Consider the following 26172-nt stretch of genomic DNA (forward strand, 5'->3'; position numbering starts at 1 on the left):
GTGAGCGCTCTACCACTGAGCCACAACCCCAGCTCTCTTTCTTTCTTTTTTTTTTTTGGTACCAGGGATTGAACCCAGGGGCACTTAACCACTGAGCCACGTCCCCAGACATTTTTATATTTCATTTAGAGACAAGTTGTCACTAAATTGCTCAGGGCCTGGCTAAGTTGCTGAGGCTGGCTTTGAATTGGTGACCCTCCTGCCTCAGCCTCCTGAGCTGCTGGGATTATAGGGGAGTCCCACAGTTCTTTTGAAGAATCCTTGGGGTGATCCAAGGATCCCCTGGATTGAAATGGTAACTTACTCATTGTCACACCCTGTGTTGTGTGTTTGTCAGTTTTCCATCACTACGATGACATATCTGAGATAATTATTCTATAAAGATAAAAAGTTTATTTTGGCTCACAGTTTTAGAGGTTCCAGTCCATGACTGATTGGCTCCATTGCTCTGGGCCTGTGTCCATCCAGCACAACATGGCAGGAATTTGTGGTGGAACAAAACCACTCACTGTGTTGTGTGTGGTGTCTCAAACCTGTGATCCCAGACACTCAGGAGGCTGAGTCAGGAGGATGGAAAGTTCAAGGCCAGCCTCAGCAATTTATGGAGACCCTAAGCAACTAAAGGAGACCCTGTCTCAAAAAAAAAAAAAAAAAAAAAAAAAAAGGAAAAACAAGGACTAGTGATGTGGCTCAGTGGTTCAGTGTCTTTGGGTTCAATCCTTGGTATGGAAAAAAAAAAAAAAAGTAAGACATCAACCTTGGCACATTACTATTGACTATTAACTGAAGAAAGGAGGTTATGGTCTGGGGTTGTGGCTCAGCAGTAGAGCGTTCGCCTAGCACGTGCAGGGCCCTGAGTTCAATCCTCAGCACCACATAAAAATAAATAAAGGTACAACTAAAAATAAATATTTTAAAAAAAGAAGGGAAGTTATTAGATTTCTTCTGTTTTCCTCCACAAGTCATTTTGCTGTTCACATTATTTATAATCTAATCCAGGATCCCACATGGTGTTAAATCATCATGCCTCTTTAGCCTCATTTGATCTGACCATTCTTCAGTCTCTTTCTCCCATGACCTTGATACTTTTCAAAGAGTTCAGTTATTTTATAAAACATCTGCCAACCCTGGTGGTTTGGCGAGTGCCTATAATCCCTGCTACTCTGGAGACTGAGGCAGGAGGATTGCACATTCAAGACCAGCCTGGGCAATTTAGAGAGACTGTCCCAAAATAAAATTAAAAAAAAAATTTAAAAGGGCTGGGGATGTAGCTCGGGGGTAGAGCATCCTTGGTCCAATCCCCAGGGCTGCAGAACAAACACCACTCACCCCATCCACCAGGAAAAAAGAAGGAGCAAAAAGGGAGGAGGAAGACTGGGATCCTATAGTCCCCTTCAGGGCACACTTCCAAGACCCAGGACCTACCACCAGGCCCCACCTAAAGCCCACACCCCCAACAGCTCTATCCTGGGGACCACACATTGAACACAGAGCCTTTGGGGGTCCTTCAACATTCTCCGCATAGCACCCGGCTTCCTGTCCTTCCTGCCTCACCTCTCACCACTCCCACCTGAATCTGACTGGAGGCTGTGTGTTGGGAGGCTCCATATGGAGCCATGAGAGCTTGGCGGTGGTTTGACAGCTCGGCCTGACACAATTGATGGAGCGCTCACAGCGCCAGAGCCCTTGGTAAGTACTGTGCGACAGAAGCATTGAATCTGCACAGTCACCCCCTGAGATAGGATGATTACCACCCCCAGTTTGGGGTAAAGAAACTCAGGTACCAAGAGTCACTTGTCCAGGACAGCCAGCTATCCCAACAGTCTGCTCTCAGAATCCAGCTTCTAAACACCACCTGGCCTTCCTGCCTCTGGACCCCGCTGCTGGACAGGGATAAGCAGAGGATGGCCAAACCGGGTCCTCCCTTCTGGAGCAGCAGTTAACTGTGGAGCGTGGCCATATGGTGGCCACCTACCCTCCACTGTTTGCTTTCCAGGAGCCCAGGGAGCTTGGCTCCTAGCCCAGGTAAGGGACAGCCAATAGCAGCCGAGGGATGCTTCACCACATAAATGGCTTGCAATTTAAGATTTTATCTTTTTTTTTTTGAATATTTATTTTTTAGTTGTAGTTGGACCCATTACCTTTATTTCACTTATTTATTTTTATGTGGTGCTGGGGGTTGAACCCAGGGTCTCACACATGCGAGGCGAGCGCTCTACCGCTGAGCCATGACCCCAGCACACAAGGTTTTATCTTTATTATAATTTTATTATTATTGCAGTGCTGGGGATTGAGTCCAAGATCTTGAATAAGGTAGGCAAGTGCTGTACCACCAAGGTACATCCTTTGCCCTTGTAATTTTATTCTGAGTTAGGGTCTGGTTAAGTCTCTGAGTCTGGTCTTGGACTTGTGATCCTCCTGCCTCAGTCTCCCAAGTAGTTGGGATTATAGGCAAGCACCACCATGCCTGGCTCCAGAACCACAGGGGTGTGTGTGTGTGTGTGTGTGTGTGTGTAACTAGGGATTGTAGCTCTTCTGCTAAAACTCCTTTTATTTTTTATTTCGATACAGGTTCTTGCTAAATTCTGAGGCTGGCCGGCCTTGAACTTGAGATCCTTCTGCCTTAGCCTCCTGAGCGGCTGGGATTACAGGTGTGAACCACCCTACCTGGCTCTAGAACTACTTCTTGTCCATATTCTTGGTACCTTAGTGATTTAAGAATGAATTATTCAATTTATTTATTTATTTGGTACCAGGGGTTGAACCCTGGGGTGCTAACCACTGAGCAATATTCCCAGTCCTTTTTGTATTTTATTTTGAGACAAGGTCTTGCTGAGTTGCTTAGGGCCTTACTAAGTTACTGAGGCTGGCTTGGAACTTGCAATCTTCCTGCCTCAGCCTCTCAAACACTGGGATTACAGGTGTGCACCACTGTGCCCATCTGTTTATTTTAATTTAATTTTTAATTTTAATTTTTTCTAGTGCTGTGCATTGAACCCAGGGTCTAGATAATGCTTGGCACATGTTCTAGCACTGAGCTACAGCCCAGCCTGCCTTCTTCAAATTTTAAGATTGTCTTGTTAAAACTTTGTAATATACCTATTTATATTCCTTATGAATTCACAAAACCCTTTATAATGAAATTATTCCAGCTAATTATTCATGTGTGAACCTACTGAAATAAGATGGCTTAAATAATTTAGAAGGGAATAAATATTCCATATGCCCAGAATTCCAACATTTGTGCATGAATATTTATTAAAATCACGACATAAATTTATATAGGTCATATATGTTTATTTCTACTATTTTCTATATATTAATAAAAGTTCTTGTTATTTAGGGCTGGGGGTGTGGCTCAAGCGGTAGCGCGCTCGCCTGGCATGCGTGCGGCCCAGGTTCAATCCTCAGCACCACATACAAACAAAGATGCTGTGTCCGCCGAAAACTAAAAAATAAATATTAAAATTCTCTCTTAAAAAAGAAATTTAAAAAAGTTCTTGTTATTTTTGCCTATAACAAAGACTATGACAGGTAGAGATAGAAAAATGGAGAGTTGGACATTGTAAGATGAATTTGATCATAATATAAACTGATCATGATCAAATGGGTTCTTTTGATTGTTTTTGGTACCAGGGACTGAACTCAGGGGCATGTAACCACCGAGCTACATCCCCAGCCCTTTATTATGTTCTATTTTGAGACAGGGCCTCGATAAGTTGCTGAGGCTGGCTTTGAACTTGCCATCCTCCTGCCTCAGCCTCCTGAGCCACTGGAATTGCAGGTGTGCACCACCACATGGGCTCAAATGGGTTTTTACAGCTTGTTTTTTACAAAATTGCACAAGCAGGACTAGGGGTGTGGTGCAGTGGTGAGAGCACTGACTAGCCTGCACAAGGGTTAGGGTTAGATCCCCCCCCCCCCCCCCCCCCCGCATTGAAGGAAGGAAGGGAGGGAGGGAGGACAGAAAAGAGAAAAAAACAGAAAAGACCCTGACATAGGACTTTGAAGCTGTCCCCTAAGTATCTGACATGTCATCTGCCTTTATCCTCCTTCCTTCCTTTTTGTACTGGGGATTAAACCCAGGGGTGCTCTACCACTGAGCTACACCCCCAGCCCTTTTAATATTATTTTTGAGACAGGATCTTCCTAAATTCCCCAGTTTGACCTTGAACTTGGAATCCTTCTGCCTTGACCTCTTGTGTAGCTGGGAGTTGGGATTACAGGTGTGTACCACTGTGCCCAACTCAGAATCAAGTTAGTTTCTTTCTTTCTTTTTCTCACTCACCCACTGAGTCACATCCCATCCCTATTTTATATTTTCTTTGGAGACAGAGTCTCACGGAGTTGCTTAGCACCTCACTTTTGCTGAGGCTGGCTTTGAACTTGAGATCCCCCTGCCTCAGCCTTTGGAGTTGCTGGGATTACAGAGATAGATAAACTCAGGTACCAAGAGTCACTTGTCCAGGACAGCCAGCTATCCCAGTAGTCTGCTACCATACCTAGCTCAAAATCAAGTTTCTTTCTTTCTTTTTAAATATTTTCTTAGTTGTAGATGGACACAATACTTTTATTTACTTATTTTTATGTGGTGCTGAGGATTGAACCCAGTGCCTCATACATGTGAGGCAAGCACTCTACCACTGAGCCACAACCCCAGCCTCAAATCAAGTTTCTTAAGAAACAATTTTAGAAATATGTTATCTGGATGTTTTAATAAAATTAATATTTCATATCTTTCTTATGAAATGTGTCATTTCACTTCTTTCATCATAAATATGTAATATACAAAAATGGAATGAATTTTTTCCCAAGACTCACCACATGTACAGCCCACATCCCTTCCAACTTTCCCTCAGTGTGCAATTCCAACATTTTTTCACGTGTGATGGCATATACATGGCTGGGAATCACTGAGAGATCTGGCTAAAAATTTTTGTGGAATACTTATACAACTGGAAAAAAGAATGAAGTTGTTACGAGCTGATAATTGTTGGGGCTGCCTGATGAGAATTATGTATGAAAACAGACACTTCTACAAGACATGACGTGCCAGGACTAGCAAGGCAAAGTGTGTCTAATGTTACCATTTATTTAAAAAGGAAGGGAGGGATAAAAATATAATGGGATGTGTGTATTTCCCTGTAGGTGAAAAGACGTTTCTGGAAGCATATGGAAAATCTGGGGAGAGACGCTGAGTGACAGCGTAGGGGTAGGATCCGGGAACACCTCATGAGGGGAGAGGCTGGTGGGAGGCTGGAGGCTTTAGCCTTGAATCAAGAATGGCGACTCTGAGCCTTAGGAAAGCTGAGGCAAGCTCTGAATCTGTCCTTTGAGGAGCAGGAGGACTCTGGAGGACACTGGGAAAAGCAGGCGGCCCGAGATGGGCACTCAGCGGCTTGGGCTGCGGGTGGCTTAGGGTAGCATCCCGTGGCCACCAGGGGGCAGTCGGGCCCGCTCCTGAAAGAGGGCGAGGCGGCGGCGGGAGGCAGGTCACTCCCTGGAACTGGACTCCCTGACCATTCCCAGAGCCTCGGGACCTTGGGCCGCAGCCACATGGGCCTTGGAGCGCAGGACCTCCTTCCTCCTCCTGGAGGGCCCGCCTGCCCCGTGGCAGGATCATCCCGACCCCACCCCGCCGGGTCATCTCAGTCCATCCTGAAAGCAATCCTGAGGGATGCACACCCATTTTGTAGAGGAGAAACTGGGGCATGAAGAGGTTAGGGGACTTGTCCAGCCACACAAGACTAAGCACGGTGACCTGGGACACATCTTGCCACTCTCAGAACGGAAGCTTCAACCAAACCAGGGTTTCCACTCTGCTCCCCTCCAGGACGTTCTCCACACAGCAGCCAGGGGGACCCTTGGGAGCAGCAGGGCACAGGTCTCTTACCTCTTCTGACCACCCTTCTCAGCTGGCACTGCCCTCAGGGCCAAGTTCAGTCCCGGACCTCATGCCTCTCGGGGCAGAAGGCCCTGCGCATCCTGCACATCTGCTGCTGCTTGGCCAGGACCGACTCTCCTGCGTCCCCCTTCTGTTACTTACTTTAGGTCCTTGCTCTCATATCACTTCCTCCAGGGAGCCCGCCCTGTTTTCTGCCTCCCAGAGAAATCCTGAGAATCTACCTTAAAAATGTTAAAATGTTACCTCAAACCAGGTGTGGTGGCACACACCTGTAATCCCAGTGGCTTGGGAGGCTGAGGCAAGAGGATCACAAGTTTAAGGCTAGCCTCAGCAAATTAGCAAGGCCCTAAGCAACTAAGCAAGACCCTGTTTCAAAATAAAAATTAAAAAGGGGTGGGAGCCGGGTGTGGTGGCACTTGCCTGTAATCCCAGCGGCTGGGGAGGCTGAGGCAGGAGGATCAGAGTTCAAAGCCAGCTTCAGCAACAGCAAGGCACTAAGCAACTCAGTGAGACCCTGTCTCTAAATACAAAATAGGGCTGGGTATGGGGCTCAGTGGACAAGTGCCCCTGAGTTCAATCCCTGGTACCAAAAAAAAAAAAAAAAAAAATTACCTCAAGACTGACTGCTTCTTCCATCCTTCCCCAAGTCCTTCATGCCAGGAGAATGCAATGGCTTCCTCATGACCACCCACTGCTCTACAGAAACCAGAACAGTGCTGATATGTGGGTCTCTCTCCCACTAGAATCGGCACTTTTAAAAAAGGCAAGGATCCCCAGTACCTAGGACTGTGCCAGGGGAGGGGAGGGAGCATCAGATCAATGCTCAGTTCTCACTTGCTGAGTGGCTATTTGATGTTTCTCCCACTACAATGTCAGCTCCTGAGGGCAGGGGCTATGTCTGTCCTGTTCACAGTGCCCGGCACATAGTAGGTGCTCAGTAAAAACACTATAATGTACAGGTGAAGCGATTCAGGCCCAGAGGGAGGAAGGGATCTCTCTCTCTCTGAGGGCAGAGCAGCCAGGACCAGTAACTGGCTCTCCTACAGCCTCTGCCTGCCCAGTAGCTCCTTCCCTCCCCATCCCAAGCACACGCAAGCCTTTGGTTCACTGAGTCAACACAGTTTATTACTGAACTGCACTTTCACCTTCACACAAACTATTTCAAAGAGCTGGAACAAGTGGGGGTGGGAGGGGGGACAGGTGCCCCTCAGGAGCCAAGACCCCTAGGACAGCTTCCCTGGACCAGGGCAGGGGAGGGAGCATCAGGCTGCCAATCTCCGGGCACCAGCTCTCCACGTGCACACGCACAGCAAGCCAGCAGCTCCTCACACATAAATACAGACACGCTTAACAAAAATAGTATATCATCTTCACAAGGAATAAAAACTAGTCTGGAATATGTACAGCAGAGAGCCCGGGGTGGCCAGTGCTGTGCTGGGACCCCCAGGGATGAAACAGGCCAAGGGTGGAACAGAGGAGAGAGAGGGAGGCCTGAGAGGCTCCTGGCCAGGCCACTTGGACCTTGGCAGCCCTGCTGCCCAGGCTGGACAGAGTGGGGCAGATATCTGCCTGGCCAGGCAGGACAGGCCCCTCCAGTCATGCCCCGCCCCCTGGCCCGTGCACCAGGCTCTCCTTCCTGCCCGAGGTAGGGAAGACCCCAGGGCTCCTACAGCTGCTCCCTATAGCTCCCCTTTACCTCTGGGCTGAGGTCCCTGAACCCCAGACCCGATAGGCAGCAGCCCAAGGCAAAGATGCCACAGGCTGATCTCGCAGGAAGTGGGGCAGCTGAGGCCATGAACAGCTCTGGGGCACCTGTCTTGGGCCCAGTTGGTCCCTCAGTCATAGTCATGGGAGACAGGGAGGGGACTAGGGTGGTGCTAAACCGCAAGGGCCACCCAGCTTTAGCATGGGGTACTTCCTGCAGCTGGAGCCCCCTCCCTCCTAGGTGAGACTAGCCTCTAGCAGAGGCCTCTGGAGAACATTCAGACCAGGAGGGGACTGGGGCCAGGCCAGAGGTGGGAGGAAGTCCTGATCAGCTTCTTTATCCCAAGCAACCTGAATTGCTAATTAGTCAAAAGTGGCCTCTAAATGGCTCTTGGGGGTAGAGATGGAAGGAATAGGGGCCCAGGTCCAGAGGGGGGTGGGAAATGATCAACTCTGAGGCCACAAACATCAAAACAAAGGCAATCTAGTCTCTTTCTGGGGAAGAGGTTCAAAAAACTTTCTAGCTCCTTACGAGAGGAAAGCAGTCTCCGAGGCTAAGGGTAGCAAGGTTCTACCAATTAGGTAGGGCCCTCCTGCCCCCAGCCACCCCCACCCCCTGACAGCCTTCATGGGACAGATTTTAGGGAAATTTTGTGGATTTTGAGGCCAAGAGAACTGAGGTATGGGGGAAAGTGGCTCTCACAGAAGCGTGGTAGATTCTAGAAAACTAACTGCAGAGGACCAGGTCTAGGCCCAACCCAGGGATGGATGGTGGGCATGGGCTGCATGTAGTGGTTCTCCTGGTGGCAATAGTGGCTGGACGGAGGGACGCAGTGGGGTGGGGTGGGGTGGGGTGGAGTGGAGTGGAGTGGGGTGGGGTGGGAGGGAGGGTGAGTGGGTGGTCAGTGTCTGGTCATTTCCGACTGAAAAGCGAGCCCAGCAGAACCACGCCGGCCACAGTCATGCCCGTCAGGAACCAACGGTTGAAGCGCTCCTGGCCCTTCCGGCTCTCTGCTGCCGCGTTATTCCCGTAGAGTTCCACAAAAGTGTCCTGCAGGAAAGAGAAGTGAAAGCACCATTTAAATCCTCAGACCTAACGTGGCTGGGTGGGAGAAGGTGCCATCTGTATGCAATGGTACCTGTGATTTGAAAATGGCAGCATCAGGGCCCGCTGTGGGCTAGTTAAGGGCTGCCCGGACCCCCAGGTGGGCATGGTGAACCCAGGTTATTGCTGACACAGGTAGGGAGAGAAAGAACTAGGACCCCAGCAACATGGGAGGCTGAGGCCCTAAGCAACTTAGCAAGACCCTGCCTCAAAATAAAAAAGTTAAAAAGGGGTTGGGGATGTGGCACAGGGTAGAGCATCTCTGGTTCAGTCGCCAGCACCCCCTCCCCGCCCGCGGCCAAAAGAGCCAGGTGATGCAGCCTGGAAGCCACAGAGGAGCTTGGGTCGAATCTGAGTGGGGCTGTGCCTTGCCCTTCCTCTGCCACACCAGAGGCCCCTTCTCCTTCTAGAGGGAGCCTCTGGCAGGGCAGGTTGGAGGATGGAAAGACCAGGGCTAGCAGGGAGGCTTCCTTATGTGGTCTCTGAGACCCGTACCGTCCCACCTAGGGTTGTCATTCTGAGCCCAGAGGGAGGTGAGCAATAGCCCTCTGCCTTGAAGTTCAGTCCTGGGAAGCACAGGACAGGAGGAGGGGGCTGTGGGTAATGACCCAGCACAGGGAGCAGGGCCTGCCGGGCTTCTTCCGAGAGTGAGCTTCAGGCCAGCTCAGCTTTTCACCTTTCCCACGGCCTTCAGTGCCGATCTCCCTGCACAGCTCAGGAAGCTGGGGTTCTCAGGGCCAAAGGGCCAGATCATGGCAGCCCTGCTTGGGTCACCAAGCTTGGTCAGCAAGCAGTGGAACTAGAACCTAAACCTGTATCCAGCCCCAGGACCAAGTGGTCAGTGTGTGCTATGGAATGAATGGACCACTAGCTGGCTCCAGAGGCCTGCTTAGCCTCTACCATGCTCTCCCCCGGCACCACAGCATCATCCAGTCCCAGCTGGCCAAGCGGCTGCTCCCTCACACAGGGCCTGCCATCTCCAGTTAGCCTCAGGACCCACCCATCAGTGTGCTGCCGGGGGTACCTATCTGCCCCACTGATGACCCCCTCCATCCATGTTCTCTGTAGGGTAGAGGGGACATTCTCATTTCAGTGCCACAGGGATCAAGGCACTGACTGGCTCCAGTCCCCACTCATGTTGCTAAGAACACACATCAGGTCACAGCACACTGGTGCTTACCCCAGGCCCACCCCCAGCAGCTTTCCCCTGCACTTTCAAAGCAGTGCCACTTATTTTTGTATCCCTGGTACCTAGCAGAGTGCCACACACACTGAGCTGCAGATCTGGCTGCAAGAACCCTCAACATTTATTATTCCCTTAGGGGGGCAGCAGTGCCCATGAGTTGAGCCAGGTGGACAAGAGGACCCTGGGGAAGCAAGCAGGTGGGCAAGGCTCCTCCACCTGACCACTCCACTTGGTCCCTCAGAGATTGCCACGTCCAAGGCTTCTTCACACCTAGAATAAAGTCCTCACTGCTTACCCCAGCTGGCAAGGCCTAGCGAGCCCTCTGTCCTCTATGCCCTGTCCCTTTTAACCCCAGGCACACTGGCCCCTCTGCCGATTCTCCTGGCCACCTTGTCTAAACAGCATCCACTCCATCTCTCTCTGCCTACTCTCAACCTTGCTTTATTTTTTCCCTCAGCAAGTCTCATAGCCAGTCGGCAGACTTTGTTCTGTGGCAACCCATCTCAGTACTGGATCTTTTTTTTAGGAGTGAGAAAAGTTCTATTACTTGTACAAGCAGGGCGAGCACTCCTATACTAGCCTGTCTCTACTAGATGTGTCCTGATGAGGGCAGACATCCTGTCTTGTTCCTGTACATCCAGTGCTCAGAACAGTGTCTGGCACAGAGCTGGGGCTCGATAAAGATCATGCGCTGCATAGTGACGTTTTGGTCAATGACACATGAACGATGGTAGGCCCATAACATTACGGTGAGCTGAAAACTTCCTCTCGCCTGGCCGACTGGGGTCAGAGTTCTTGCCATTCCAGGGCACGAGGTGTCCTCATGTGTCTGCGGGGTGCTGATGCACACAAACCCACTGAGCTCACAGTCACAAGAGGAGTATAGTAAGCACAATTTCGTACAGTACATAAGACTTGATAGTGACAATACACGGCTGTCACTGGCTTGTGTATTTATTACACAACCCTTACTATCATTATCTTAAGGTGTCCTCCTACTTATAAAGACCACGGTTACTGCACAGCTGTCAGTCCCGTCAGGCCAGCAGCAGCCTCAGACAGCTCCTGTTTACTGCGCCCCTCCCTCAATTGCGTTGCCTCCTCTTGTGCAACCACCTAGGTTTGCTAAGAACACTTTACGATGTTCACAACAATGACATGTCTAACACGTTGCTCAGGCTGTCTCCCTGTTGTTAAGCAGCGCGTGACTGTTCATGAGTAGAACAAACGTGTCACTTGTCTACTAAGTACCAGGCATTGTTACTACATTTCACCATCATCAGAGTCCTTAGAGAGAGGTGAGCTCCCTATCACAGTGACATGAGTGAGACTTCAGGAGGGAACAGAGAGTTAACAACAGAGCTGGAATTGGGCTGTAGGGCTGCCCAGTTACACGGTGGGTGCCCGGGCTGGGGTGTAGCTCAGTGGGAGAGCGCTTGCCTAGCACGCCTAAGGGCCTGGGTTCCCTCCTCAGCAGCCCTCAAACAAAAACGCAAATCAAAGGGAGTGCAGCTACAGTAGGACATTTTTCTTATGTCAGGGGTTGGAGACTTGTCCTGTCAGTCGTCTGACTCTGGAAGCGGGGTTGAGGTGGAGCCCAGGATCTGGGGAGGGGCAGTGGCTGCCCAGGCCTCCCTGTCTTCCTCTCCATCCTGACCTGCCTCTATAGGTTTTAGCAGATGAGAAAACTCTATGGAAGTTGAAATTTTTCTTCTCCCAAGTTATTTAGGCCCAGATGAAGACACCACAACTTCTGTACAATGTGGGAGAGTACCAGTCTGGGGGAACCCAGCAGGAGTGAGGCAAGGGCCAGAAGACCCTGCTTATCCCAAGGGGCCAAATGTCCCACAAGGAACCAGGGACACTGGTTCCAAAATGGGAGGGGCCTGACTCTCTTGATGGGAACTTTCCTGAAGTAGGAGGCTGGCAGCCACAGGAAATTTTCAGCTCTGGGGCTTGGGCTGGAGTAAACAGGCCCTATCCCTGCAAGGACACAAAGCGTCCACTGTCCAGGAACAGTCATTCCAGAGTAGAGGGGGCATTCTCATTTCAGTGCCACAGAAAACAAGGCACTGACCGGCTCCAGTCCCCACTCATGCAGTCCTGGCCAGGACAATCCCCATTTCAGGAGCTCCTTCTCCTGGGGAGGGGTGGTAGGATTTCCAAGGGCGTGGATTCTGGGGACTGCTTTCGCAGAGTACGAGCAAAATGAGGCGTGCTGTTCCAGGGCGGGGGCTGGAGGGGCGGTGGTGTGGGTATATTTAGCCCATGGTTCACACAGACACACTTGGAAACAAACACAGCCATTTTCTCAGTGGGTGGGTGGCTGCTCTGGATAAATAAACAGGACTGCAGAGCAGCCCTGGTCTGGGAATGCAGAGATAAGCCCCACCGCCTCTAGGTAGCTCCCACTGATTTTAGCTAGGCCTGGCACGGTGGGCAGGGGTAAGGCTGGGGTTCAGGGAGGTCTCTGAGGTCACAGAGGCTTCCAGGAGACCCCGGCCCGAGGGCCTGTCTGTATCCTTAGCTTGGATTACGGCAAAACGGGAGAAGTTTCTCTTTGGAACTGACAGCTTCCATGGGGATCCATGGCCATTTGTGACATGTGATGGTTAATGACCTTCATAAGAGGGTCACGGACTCCTAGCCAGGCAAACCCCTTAAGTCTGCAAGGTCAATACACCTATCCATTATGGCTTCCTACAGCCAGCTCTCCTGATGTGATCCCCAGGAGAGCTCAGGCTAGCACCACTTTTAAGGTCCTTCCTCTGACTTCAAAGCCTCTAATAGTCCTGACCACACATGTGGAGGGGCCACATAGATACTCCCGAGAGCTTCATGCCCTTGTGCCTTTACCAATATTGTGCCCTGGAACTGGTCACCCTCCCACCTCCCTTCCTCAGTCAGCTGGCAGGAACTCCACTGCAGAGTCGCCTCTTCCCTGCTCACCTCTCCTCCAATTCTGGGAGAAACATCTCCTTTGTGACCCCAGGGTAACCGGACTTTTGTTCATACTACAAATATTTATTGAGCACCTACTATGCTTCAAGTCTGGCTGAAAATGCAGCAGCGAACATGGCTGCAGCGAGTTTATGTTCTAATCCATTTTCAATGGCAGTGAGATTAGCTCCAATGGTCTGGAGTGAAAAATTCTTAGATGTTACAACAATTTGTGGCTCGCCAGAGGGCCACGGTATATAGATACATAGTTTGGCCAGGTACAGTGGCAAATACCTGTAATCCCAGCAACTAGGGAGACTGTAACAGGAGGATCACAAGTTTGAGGCTAGCTTCAGCAAATTAGCATGACCCTGTCTCAAAAAATTAAAAGGGCTGGGGATGTGGCTCAGTGGTTCAATCTCAGTACCACTTCCCCATCTCCAAAAAAGAGATTCACAGTATGGATGTGGCATTCAAAATTTCATGGGTAGATAATTAGCACAAAAATGTCTAAAGAGACTCTCGTTGGTGGGGTTGATAAGACAAAAAAAAAAAAAAAGTGGAGAAATGATGTCCTAGTGGAAAGCAGAGAAAGGGGCACAAGAAAAACCCAAGATAATTTCAGAGATGATGGGGTCTTGAAGAAAATTAGTTGGGGGAGGTGACAGCACCTGAGGTAGGTGGAGTGGTCAGGGAAGATCTCTCTAATGAGCGAGGTTGGAACTGAGAACTGAATGACACGGTGGCGGAGCCAGGGAAGGATTAAACTGTTTTAGGTGAGGGAGAGAGAGCATCCCAGCAAAGGCAGCGTGTACTAAGGCCCTGCAGAGGGGAGGAGAGGAAGGGCTTCCCTACTTGAACCTTCCTGTCTCTTTGCTGGTCTCCTCCTCTGTCAGTCTCGGAGCCAGGCAGGCGGGACCAAGGCTACCCAGTTCTGGCATCTGCCCACCCACACAGGCACAGACCGACTTCAGCTAGATCTCTGCCCAGAGCAGAGGACAGAAGGATACAGGTCCCTTGGCAGCTACCTGTGACCCTGAAGGAATCAGGTGAAAAGGTTGGCATGACACCCAGAGGGAGGGGCTTAGGTGCCAGGGAACCACCCATGCAGCCAGGGGCTGTTTGGTCCCTGCAGTCCCTGCTTGAATCTGATCTGTCTTCTGTCATCCTTCTCTCTCACCTCCCACATCTCAATGCTTCTTCCTCGAATTTTGACTTTGAACAGGTTATTTCACCTCTCTGGTCCAGTGTCCTCACTTACTAAACAAGAATAAAATAACAGTTATTATGGAAGCTAATATTTTTGAACATTGGAATGTTTTCCATCTGCCAGGCACTAACCTAAAGCATTTGACCTGACTTGACAGGTGATTTTTGGTTTTGCTTCCCCCACTAGACATGTGTATTTTGTCCCCTGTATCTCCAGAATGTGGCACCACAGCTGGGACACAGCAGCCACATTCTAAATGAGCCTACAGTAGCTGAATAAATGAATGCTTTTTTTTAAATCCTTGCACATTTCTCAAGAACCATATTTCCAAAGGGGAAAACCGAGGCTCCAGAGTTTACTCAGGCCTCCTATCTTAGGTAGAGTCAGAACTGGGATTTGTCCTACTTCTGTTCTCCTACTCATTCTGATATCCCATCTTGCCACCTCAGTCCCTGTTGTCTGCCCACAGAAAACCCAATCTCTGCAGCAGCAGCAGCTGCTGACATTTCTTGAGCACAGAGCCCCATGGGCATTCTTCTTTCTCGGCCCTTAGTGCATGTTCATCAGCCATCTCTACAAGCTGCCCATGGGTTTCACTGTTAACTCCACGCAGCTGATGATCTTGACTGCTCAAGGTCACACTGGGAGCTGGTCACCTGGCTAATCACCTTGCTGCCAGCTTTGATGCAGTGCTTGCTCGGTTTCAAAAGGGCAGCGCAATCTTCTCCAGTCTCTACCATGGGCTGGTGCATACTTCTGTGAGGGAAGGAGGTCCTTATTCTTAGCTTAGGTCAACCGAGGCTCAGAGATACTTGGCCAAAGCAGTTACATGAAGAAAGAAGCCAGTTTTAAGCCCTGGTATGTTGTATGTTGAGCAGTAAACCCCATATTCTGGGCCAGGGCTATGCCTCTGGGTCCCCCTAGGTGGGTAAAGTGGCCCGAGGCTACCAGCTGAACGACATGCTCTGGCCCAGCCAGCTGAGAGGAACTGGGTAGAGGGAAAGGATGTGACGAAAACCAGGAGGGAAAGTGAAACCCTTCCTTCCTGGCTTCAGTGGGGAACAAGTTCTTGTGCCAGACGGGTTCTTCCTTCCTCTTGAGGGACTCTGGAGACCTTGGGCCCACCGCTTCCTTCCTGCTTGGTTATTTCAGGAAAGAGGTAGGTGGAGAAGAGGAAGGGGCTCTTAGCAGCCAGGGAAAGTGCCAGGGACATCAGGACTATACCTTGCCTGGCCTCTCATAGCCCTGCACGGGTAAGCCATGAGTCACTTGCAGAGTTACTTTCTGTGCCTGGTCTCAGTTTCCTTGAGGGAGAAGCTGATAAATGCCTGCTGAGTAGACAAACAGGCCTTGTTAGGAGATCCCTGAGAGAGGACGGAAGGGGGACAGACTGAGAGCCTTATCGCTCTCCTGGCAGGGCGCTGCAGGCGGAGACTCGGAAGAGGTGAGGTTTGTGGTTGGAATCCACTTCCCTTGGCTTTCCTCAGGGAGCTGTTGGCCTCTATGATGTGAGAGGAATAAGCCTCTCTCCTCTACCCTGGGGAACGTAGTCTGCATGGGAGAACCTGGAGAGGGGGTTCAGGGAGAGGCTGCGACGGTGCTGAGTGCAGGGCGAAATACCTCGGCCCAGCTAGTCCCGCTGTGGGCACCATGGCCAGCCCTTGGACTTCTGAAGCCTGGTTTCTCTTGCCCTGATATCACAAGGTGATAGTGGTATGACCAGCTGGTAAAAGCCACCCAGGGAAGCACAGAGACCTTGGTGCTCCTGGCTCAAGGGAGTGTCCTGAGAGGCCTGAGCCTTTGGGCCTTGGGGACTCTGGAGGCACCTCACAGCACACTTTGTATTAATCTTCCTCCATTCTGCCCCTCAGCTGACAGACTCTCTTCCCCCGCCTCCTCCCCCACCATTAGTTCTAAGAAGCCATGAGCCTGACAGATGTGCTCATTTCTCAGAAAAGGAAGTGGTTGTGCCGCGAGGAGATAACACCCGCTGGGGAATCAAGAGAACTATCAGGCCGCTGCGTGAGCGAGCAAGCATGGGCCCTCCACCTCCGCGGCTCAGAACCACGCCGGGAGACCATTCAGACAGGCTTTTATTGGGGTAGATGCTCAATGGGGTTCACGACCTCGTGCCCTGGGAGTGACAGTGACACAACAGCTGGATTTTACTAAGCAAGTGCTTTGTGCATAATAACTCACACAATGCAATGACCATGGGCGACTGCTGTCTTACTCTCTACAGTACAGATAAGGCACAGTAGAGAGGTAAAGTCACTCCCAAGGTCACAGCGGTCATCAATGGTGGAGCCCAAGCCCTCCACGGCTCCTGGTGGCCGACACATGTGCCTCCTGAGCCTCATTTCATCCCTGGGAATTCCATATCCTTTCACAAGTGATGGCCATAGTCCTCTGCTCGTCTAGTACTCAGGTTGAAGGCCAACGCACACCCTTGAAAGAGTCAGACTCAAGAGTGACCTTCCAACACACCTGCCCAACACACAAGCCTTTCACAAGATGTCCTCCCTAATACCTCACTTCACAGAGAGGAGCCCACAGAAAGATGGTGCTCAGATCACACAGCCAGGTCTGTTTCACTCCAGGTGGACCCCGCCCTTGGCAGTTCAATACGCTGGCGATGGGAAGCTCACTCCCTTTAGGTGGAACATTTTGCTTTTGGAGAGCTCCTCAAAACCAGACAGCTGTTCCCTCTTAGTGAGCTGAACCCCCGCCCCACAACTGCCCACGGGCCTCTGTTCTGGTCTCTTTGCTACTCATCTGCAATTCTTTCCCAAGAGTTGCCCAAGAAAGCAACACAGGCAGGCAGAAACGGCTTTGCCAGCCTTGCTAGGGGCCCTGGTCCAGGCTCTGTGGCACTCGAGGAGTATCAGTTTCCTCTTTTGTGAAATGGAGGTGTGATCTGGACCAGGGCTAATTAACTCCTCCTCCCACCAAGTGAGCTGCCAGAGTGCCAAGTGGCCAGGTAACCAGTAACTCTCGCAAGATGTTTGGCCTTGGACCTCACCTGAAAAATGAGATAAAAAAATGAACTTCAAAAGAACCCTGTTGAGGAGTCAATGGTAACACGTGTGGAACTCTTGGAGCTACGCATGGCACAACAGATCATGTCAATGCCAGCGATGACGGTTCCACTATTAGGCCAGGCTCAGTTTGAGTCCTAAGACTTCTCCACAGCCTGAAGGGCCTCAGGGTGTCCTTGGCTTCCTCACAAGATTATGGTCTGCTCAATCCCAGGAACTTTGCCCACACCAGTTCCTCGGCCAACCTCCTAGGCATGTATCTCTCAGGTTTCAACCCATAGGTCACTTCTTCAAGGAGGTCAGGAAGTTTATTGGAAAGTTCTAAAAAAGCATTGTGCTAAGGCCACAGGCAGGATGGATTGGGGTAGCAACATATAAAGACTAGGGCCAACCTTCTCCCTAAATTTCTGCTTCCTTCTGAGATCTTTTTCCCCCCTTTTTCTTTTGTGTTACAGGGGATCAAACCCAGGACCTTGTGCAAGCTAGGCAAGTAATCCACCACTGAGCTACACCCCTATCCCTTTTTATTTTGAGACAGGGTCTAACTCCTGCCTCAGCCTCTAGGGTACTGGATTACAGGTGTGCACCACTGCACCTAGCTCCTTGGGCTCTGTGGTCCAAAGGAGCTTCTCCTTCCTTGCCACCCAAGGGTGTGCCCGCCCCTTCTTCTGGAGCCACTTAATGATGGACGTGGTGGAGGACGAGCACTGGCAGATGGTCAGTGGAGGAGGTTTTGTGTCCCAGCTCTCTCACTAGTTTGCTTGGGGAGAATCCATTCTCTGTCTGGGAGGACAGTACCTCACAGGGACCCTGCTGGGCTGTGGCATGAGGAGGAAGATGAAAGGAACTCTCTCACGGACAGATGAGCAACTGCCCACTGCCCGGCTGGCTGTCTCAAGGGTGTCCAAAAGATCCAGTAACTAGTGTCTACAGTAAGAAGCAACACTCAAGAGCAGAAGGACATGCCACAGGAAGCTCTGATCCTTCTTCACCTACAAGCCTGTTGAGTCTCACCCTCAGGCTTGAGGAATCCAGGGGAAGAGGGCAGCGGGCACATCCCTTTGAGTGGTCAGGGCAAGCTCCTTTGAGTGGTCAGCCTTGCTGGGCCAGCCCTGGTGGCCTCAACCTCATCACCCCAGCACTGCTTCAAACTAGTCCAGACAAGTCCTGGGTATTTTCAGCCACCTTTATCTGATAGGAAATGTTTGGAATTCCACAGAGGGCAAGAGCTCTGGAGGATTTGGGGATGGGTGCAAATCCCTGCAACACTCTTCCCTCCTGCTCTCCTCCCCCCACCACATGCGAATGTGCACATACACTCTCCAAGTAACCAAAAACTCAGCGCTGCGGGCTCCTGCAGGGCTGCATTTCCCACATTCCAGCTCCTTTAGTCTTCTTCCCTTTTCATCTCTGCCTCACTCTGCAATCCCCCCCTCAAGGTGCGGGCTTGCAAGATGCCTGAGCTGATGCCCGCGGGGCTGGGTACTCTGCTGTCACTGAGAGAAGGGACATTCAGAGGTGTGCTGGTTATAGGCAATGCCCAGAGCACTGGTAAACTGCAGAAGAATGCTGCCACCACCACTAGAGACCCAGAAGCAACTCACTGTCCCACCTGAAGTGGAACATGGAACATGGAATGTGTGATCTGCGGTTTAACCCCCTTCCTGAGCAAACGGGACACCGAGACCCAGATGAGGTAAAGAGACACCCTGCAAGGTCTCACAGAGGATCAGCACAGAGCCTGGCCTCAGGCCTCCTGATCCCTGGGGTCAGCAGAGTGGCTTCCAAACCCAGTTCTGGGAGGTCTGGGCTGCTGGACCAGGGGCCAGACCCTTTACTCTCTGAGCCCAGTGTTTGGCTAAAATGAGAACAGCTGAATCTATTTCACAGCCTTGGCAGAATTAAATGGTCCATAGTAAGCACTTGATAAATGTTAGCTCTTCTTTTTTTTACAGCCAAAAATGAGTGACTCAGATGGGTGCGGTGGCATTCACTCATAATCCCAGCAATTCAGGAGGTTGAGGCAGGAGGATCACAGTTTCAGGCTAGCCTTAGCAATTTAGTGAGACTCTGTTTCTAAATAAAAAAATTAAAAAATAAAAAATATAAAAGCTAGGGAAAGCACTCAGTGGTAAAGCATCCCTGGGATCAATCCACAGTACTAAAACCAAAATATGCTTCTCATAGGACCTCTGCTTTTTGTAACTATAAACAAAAAAATAACAGCTAATATTTGCTGGGCTAATATTTACTGCTTGATTTCTCAAAATCTTCTAAGTAGGTGTTGTCTCCATTTTACCAACAAGGAAACTAAGACTCAGAGGTGTGATGAGGCTGAGGTCACAGGTTACTGGTGAGGATGTGTGAAGCTCCGCAGCACATTAAACTGCCAGTGCAGTGGGACCGGTGGAGAGAATCACGAAGTTCTTCCTTTTGTCACTCTTTTTCCCATTCAATTTTTACTGAGATCTGCTGCTCTTGGACCCTGGAAATTGGAGATGACTGAGGATAGGGGAGCTCATGCCCCCTGGATTCCTAGGTGCCTCCTGGGGAGAAAGCAAAGGAATGCTGAATGCAGGCTCCTCTGTGCTCAGCCAGTGCCTGCAAAGAGGGCCCCTCATAACTTGGGAAAAAATCATAATGCCAAGTCGTACTGGAGACACTGTTAGTTCTCTAAGACAGGACATCTTCATGAGCCAGGCTAAACCTGTGGAGCTGCAGGAAGGTCAGACAAGCTGCCCTCCTCACCCCTGGACACTCACGCATTCATTGGGTCTTTATCAAGTGCCCACTAAGTGCCAGGCACTGGGCTAAGTGCTGGGGATAGAGTAGTAATTAAATCAGATGAAAACCCTACCTCTATGAGTTTATAATCTATGAGAGGAGGCAGGCAGTAATAAACAAATGTGTCAGATGGTCACAGTGTTAAAAGAATAAATGTGAGAAGAGGCAGAGAGAAATACGAAAGAGGCTTAGAATCTGTGATGAAGGAAAACTTTTTTTATTTTTGTGGTACTGGGGGTTGAACCCAGGGGCACTTTGCCATCCTTTTTATTTTGAGACAGACTCATCAAATTGCTGAGGCTGGCCTTGAACTTGCAATCTTCCTGCCTCAACCTCTCACGTCCCTGGGATTACAGGCATGCACCATGGTGCCTGCTAGGAGGCAACTTCTTGAGGAGGCTTTATTCAGACACCTGAATGAAGTGAGGTATCAGGCGCTGCAAGAATTCTGAGAAAAGGGAGTAGAAATAAAAAGTGCAAAGTCCCCCAGGCAGGAACATGCCTGAGGTGCTCGAAGACACAGGAAAGAGGCCAGTGTGGTAGAAGCCGGTGAAGGAAGAGATGCACAGTAAGGTCTGGAGACACTGCCAGACGGTGCCTACAAGGCCACTTACGACCTTGGACTTGTGGAATGGCTGCAGGGTTCTAAGCAGAAGAACATGACTAACTTTGGTTTAACAGGTTCCTGTGGCTGCTGGAAAGGCAGAGACAAGAGGTCTGGTAAGAAGCTGATATAGCCACCCAGGAAAAACAGGATGGTGGCTCACCCCGATGGTGCCAGAGAATCTGAAGTGAAGTAGATTCAGAATTTAATAGAGCTGAAAGGATTCTTTCTTTCTTTCTTTTTTGGTGGTGCTCTACTGGGGATTGACCCCAGGGATACTCCTACCACTGAACTACATCCCCAGTCTTTAAAAAAACTTTTTTTTTTTTTTTTTTAAACTTTGAAACATGATCTCAATTAAGTTGCCTGGGCTGGCTTCAAACTTGTGATCCTCCTGCCTCAGTCTCCCAAATTGCTGGGATTATATAGGATTATATAGATATGTACCACCATGCCCAGCTCCCTATTCATTTATCTGTTTTTGAAACAGGGTCTTGCTAAGTTGTCCAGGCTGACCTCAAACTTGTGATCCTCCTGCCTCAGCCTCCTATACTACTAGGATTACTGAAGGGAGCTGAAAGCGTCTACTGATGAACTGGATTCAGACTGTGGGAGTTGTCTTCTGTGTTCTATCTACAAAAGGCAGGCAAAGAGTCACTCAAGGATTTTTCTCCAGTTTGATAAATATGGAGGCCTAGAAGAAGAAAGAGGCAAAACTATTTCTTCTGCTCTCATGGAGGCAAAAAGTATTTGCTCATCAGGCCAGGAAAGGTGGATGGCAAGAGGAGGACGAAGGAGGGGGTTGGATGGACAGTGAGGCAAAGGGACAGCAGGGGAGCAGGGGTCTGCTTAGGCTGTGGCTGCCCCACTTTCTTTCCTTTTTTTTTTTTGGTATCATGGATTGAACTCAGGGGCCCTGGACCACTGAGCCACATCCACCGCCCTATTTTGTATTTTATTTAGAGACAGGGTCTCTCTGAGTTGCTTAGTGCCTTGCCTTTGCTGAGGCTGGCTTTGAACTCGTGATCCTCCCATATCAGCCTCCCAAGTGCTGGGAATACAGGCTTGACTCACTTTCACCACACACATGCCCTGACTACCAGGTACACACAGGGCCACAAAGTAGACAGGCTCAGGTGGGAATAGGTAGCTTGCTTTGTTAGTAGAAGGGACAGCAGGGCTGTGTAGGCCCAGGAGGCAGAAAGTGCTAGATGACAGACAGAGTGACCGATTGAATGAGGTGATGGCAGGAGGTCAGGGTGTATAAAAGAACTTCCCAAGTCCTTCCAAATTAATAAGTGAGCCTGGGTCCAAGGGCCTCCCCTCTTGTCACTCCTTCAGTATCAATCACGTTCTAGGCTGAGGTTCAAGTTCCAATTCCGCATGAACAGAGGTCTGAATTCACTAAAGCAGAATTTTAGTGCTGGAGGAAGCACAGACCCATCTGGTCCACTCCATCCATAATTTCAGCCATTCCTGTTTTTGCCTTATCTATTTATTTATTACCTGTTATTATTCACTTAACATTTTTCTTTGTTTTAGAATTATTTTTGTAGTTGTAGATGGACAGCATGCCTTTATTTTATTTGTTTATTTTTATGTGGTGCTCAGGATCGAATCCAGTGCCTCACACATGCTAGGCAAGTGCTTTGCCACTGAGCCACAACTCCAGCTCCTACTTAACATTTTTCTATCAATTGATGCACTTAAACCTGTTCTTTCTGCATCTTTCTCCCTTCCCAAAACTTTGCAAATCCTTAAATCCTCTCCAGCTCTCATCTGTCATAAGTTGCAGTGGACCTATATTCAAAATCTATCTAGAACATTAGCACTTCTCACCACCTCCACTGCTATTATGTGATCAAGTCAACGTCATTTCCTACTGGTCTTGTAGCACCTCCTTACTGGACTCCCACTTCTTGCCTACCCCATGGTCCCTTCATCACACAGCAGCTAGAAGGGTTCCCATCTGCTCAGAACCCTCTACTACCTGCCCAACCATCTCACTCAAGAAAAGAACCACGGAGTCCTAGCATGACGCACACAAACCTTCATTTTCCGCGGCTTCCTCTCCTGCTCTGTTCCAGCCATACTCTCTCTGCTCCTTCTCAAACATGGCCAAGCATACCTTTTTCACCCTGGGGCCTCTGTACTTTTCCCTGTGTCTGGAATGTTTTTTCCACAGACTGTTTCAAAGTGTACTCCTTCAGGCTTTATGACACAGCTCTGCTCATATTCCCCCTCCTCAGGGCCTTTCCTAATCACCTTTTAAGACAGACACCAAAGCGTCTAGCACGAAGGCGGGTAAATAGCTAAAATGGAGCTTGGCATACAGTAGATGCTCAGTAACTATTTGGTAAGTGAATAAATGTCACAAAAAGGCAATTTACTACTACCATATATAGAAAACAGTATCATTTGCCATAGATAGAAATCACCATAAGATACATTGACTAGTAAAATAAAAACTGTCCATTTGTAAGTATACAAAGATCAACAGAACACATCCTGATCTTGCTCCAACTTTTAAAGAGGAGCTATGTGAGGCCCCGGGCAGGAGAAAGTTCAGGACAGTGAGCCAGCCAAAGTTTGAAGTGGCCACACAGGTGAACTGTCCCATACCTTGGAACCACAGCACAAAGAGACTGAGTCTCGGGGAAGGTGTGGCTTGGTTGGACCAATAGAGCCTGCTCAGGGTCCAGGAAGCCCTCTCTTATGCCAAGGACAAAGCTAGTAGAACTGCTGAAGAGAACAAAGGCCAAAGAGGAGTGTGGCAGGCTGGAGGGGCCTCGTGGGGCTGCATCGTGGGGGACGGGCACGCATGAACCTGTAGGTGAGGTCCGCAGAGACCAGACAGCTGAGAGCAGAAATGAAAACAGGCTTGGTCCCAAAGGACAGCAGCTTCAATCCCGTAAACACCAGCCAGGCATGGGGGTTCAGGTGCAGGTCTAGAGACCCAGCTGAGCCCAGGGGGAGGACTGGGCTTCCCCAGTCTCTTTTGTCAGTGATGATGACTAAGCTGAGCAGAAGCACCACCAATCCAGTTACCAGTCCTACCAGGGCACAGCCACCCTGTTGGTCCCCACCTTCCAGATGTTCTCTTTCATACTCTCCCCAGGTCCAGCCAGCTCCGCCCACATGGACCCTTGGAGATTCCATCCCTGTTTAGAGAGGCCCATCCCCTGGGACTGTGTGAATATGGCTGCAGGTGCAGGGGGTGAAGCTAGAGCTGCTGTAACCGACAGGCCAGCAACGCCTGACCTACATCTCCATGGTTGGTTGCATGAAAGAAAAATACCAGGGATTGCCGTTGGTATTCTCTAGATGCAGCTGGCTCCCTCCGTCATGCAGGACTGTTGTGAGCAGGGAACATGGTGATGAGCTGGCTGGGACAGGACCCAGGATTGGTCTCCCAAGCATTTCCTGGCTCTGGAAACCTCCCTGGATTTCAGACTATAATCTTCCTTCTACCAAGGCCCTCCACCGAAGTGTTTTTCTTCTTCTTCCAGTATACTATTCTTATTAAGGATGAGGGAGGGAGGGACATGTGGCTAAGTGGCAGAGTGCCTGACTAGCATGCATGTGCCCTAGGTTTAATGCCTAGTACCACCATCACCAAAAAAAAAAAAAAAAAAAAACAAAGAAAAAGAAAAAGAAGAGGTATGGTGACACCTGCTTCTTTTGGGAGGTTAAGGGAGGTTGAGGCAGGAGGATCACAAATTTCAGGCCAGCCTCAGCAACTTAGCAAGACACTATCTCGAATTAAAAAAAACTTAAAAAGGGGCTAGCTCAATGGTATAACACCTTCAGGTTCAATCCCCAGTTAAAAAGAAAAGAGAGAAATTAATTGACTGGTTTGAAAAAAAAACTTCCCAAACTGAATCGTTAGTTGCTCTTATTAAACCACTGACGTTTGGAATAAGGGCTTAGTTTTTCACACACACACACATGAAAAATAAATAAATCAATAAAACATTTTGAAAGGCTGCATGGTATTCAGAACAGAACCCAGGCCTTACAGTCAGGAGACACTGGATCTCTCCGGCTCTGTTGTGCCTCTAGGAGGCTAAGGTCATCTCAGTTAAGCACCTATGGGCCTCACTGTTTTACATGACAAGAATGGAGGACTGACCACAGGATGTCTGAAGTCTTCTCTTCAGCTTCAAAGGCCTATGATCTTATCCCTGGTCCTCTTTTGTCCTCATAAGGGAGCAAAAGAGTATAAGGAAAAGGAATGCTGTCAGGAGACAGAGACTGTTTTAATCCTAGCATTCTCCCAGCCCACTTTTACAGTGTTGTGGGTGGAATCTGGGGCCTCCTGCATGCTCAGCAAGTGCTCTGCCTGAGCTACACCCCCAGCCCCCAGCATTGCTATTAATTAACTCACTATCTTACCCTAGGCAAGTCACTTCATTCACCTCACTTTCTTCATATATAAACCAAAGACCCCAAAGTGCACTGGAAAGAACAAGGTAGGAAGCTGTTGGCACCATTTGCTTCCCTTCCACTGTCCACCCATTAGCATATCCCTGGCCTCCTAAAGGGCCTGCTCCTCCCCTGTGTTGCTGGTACATGCACACACACACACACACCAGTCCTTGAGAATAACAGGCTCCAAGAGCTGTAACAGAAACTGGAATAGACTATGGGTCCCTAGTCTCCTTCTGATGTCAATAAAAAGAACACTGCTATTTATTGAATATCTTGGATGTGCCAGGCCTTTGTGTGTTTAAAATTCATATTTTTCAGATGAGGAAGAAGTTCACAAAGGTGATGTGAATTCACTTGCTCAAGATCCTGCAAACACAAAATGGAAGAGATGGGGGTTCAAACTCAGATATGTTGATATTGGAGCCAGTGTCCTCCTCACTGTAGAAATGTAGGTGGAGCAGGGACGGCACAGAAGACCTCAGTTCCCTCCAGGGGAGGAGGAAGACCCCATGTATCTCCTAGTATAATAATATATAGACCAGAGACTCAAGGAGTCCTTTGAACTTCTCTAACCATTGTGGTCTTTTCCAGTCTCATAAACTAAGCTGCCATGAACTGGGCCTATATATTATTATAGGTCTAAAGCACGTGACAGGAGTTCAGTGAGCACCCATCACACAACTTGGAAATGTGTATTTGCTGAGTTGGTATCAGTGGGGGCCATCAGAAGATCACCCTCCAATCCTCAGGCATCACTCTTTGATGAGCACTGGGGCTGGAGGAAGGACAGAAAGGTAAATGGAAGCTGCAGGTCTCACTAAAAGGGTCAAGTCTGTGGCAGAGAAGGCAAGCATGCCCTCCAGAAGGAGCATCAAACAACAAAGAAGAGAACAAGAGACAGAGAAGGGCAAGGAACGTCACAGCAAGTGAGGGAGGGAGAGCTAGTGAACAACCAGGGCTTCAGATTGGATTTGGATTGTCCTTTGACCTTAGGACTATTCTTTAACTTGTTTTGGGCTTTCTAATCTGGACAATAACATGTTTCCCAGGCAGGGTCATTGTGACAGGATTAGAAACACTACACAATGGACCTTGAAGTACTCTGCACATGGTAGACATTCAATAAATGGCAGCAATTGTCATTTGTGATCAGAGCTGGGCCATCTCTAAAGACTCCTCTGATGGCCAAAAGATGACTTAAGGCTCCCAGCAGTAACTAGGGCTCTGAGTGGAGAAAATCCTCAACAGAACCCTAATGAGATTTG

At 49.5% G+C, this 26172-nt stretch overlaps 1 protein-coding gene and 1 long non-coding RNA gene across 6 annotated transcripts in view; one reads left to right on the forward strand and one right to left on the reverse strand.

The window, feature by feature from the left end:
- Positions 1 to 7003: 7003 nt before the first annotated feature.
- Positions 7004 to 26172, reverse strand: part of Bcl2l1 (BCL2 like 1) — a 52493-nt gene continuing 33324 nt past the window's right edge. For 4 of the 5 annotated variants that reach the window (XM_027945348.3, XM_027945351.3, XM_027945347.3 and 1 more), the window contains exon 3: positions 7004 to 8660. In XM_027945348.3, the coding sequence (XP_027801149.1) occupies positions 8523 to 8660 (138 nt within the window). In that variant the 3' untranslated portion in view covers positions 7004 to 8522. Of the gene's footprint in view, positions 8661 to 19320; positions 19635 to 26172 lie in introns of those variants that run through there. The other variant, XM_071608823.1, reaches the window with a different exon arrangement.
- On the forward strand, positions 15111 to 19019 carry LOC139704767 (uncharacterized). The gene is made up of 2 exons (XR_011706753.1): positions 15111 to 15209; positions 17544 to 19019. It is a non-coding gene; the product is annotated as an uncharacterized lncRNA (long non-coding RNA).

This window comes from Marmota flaviventris, chromosome 2 (genome assembly GCF_047511675.1).
Source record: "Marmota flaviventris isolate mMarFla1 chromosome 2, mMarFla1.hap1, whole genome shotgun sequence".
Classification (NCBI taxonomy): Eukaryota; Metazoa; Chordata; class Mammalia; order Rodentia; family Sciuridae; genus Marmota; species Marmota flaviventris.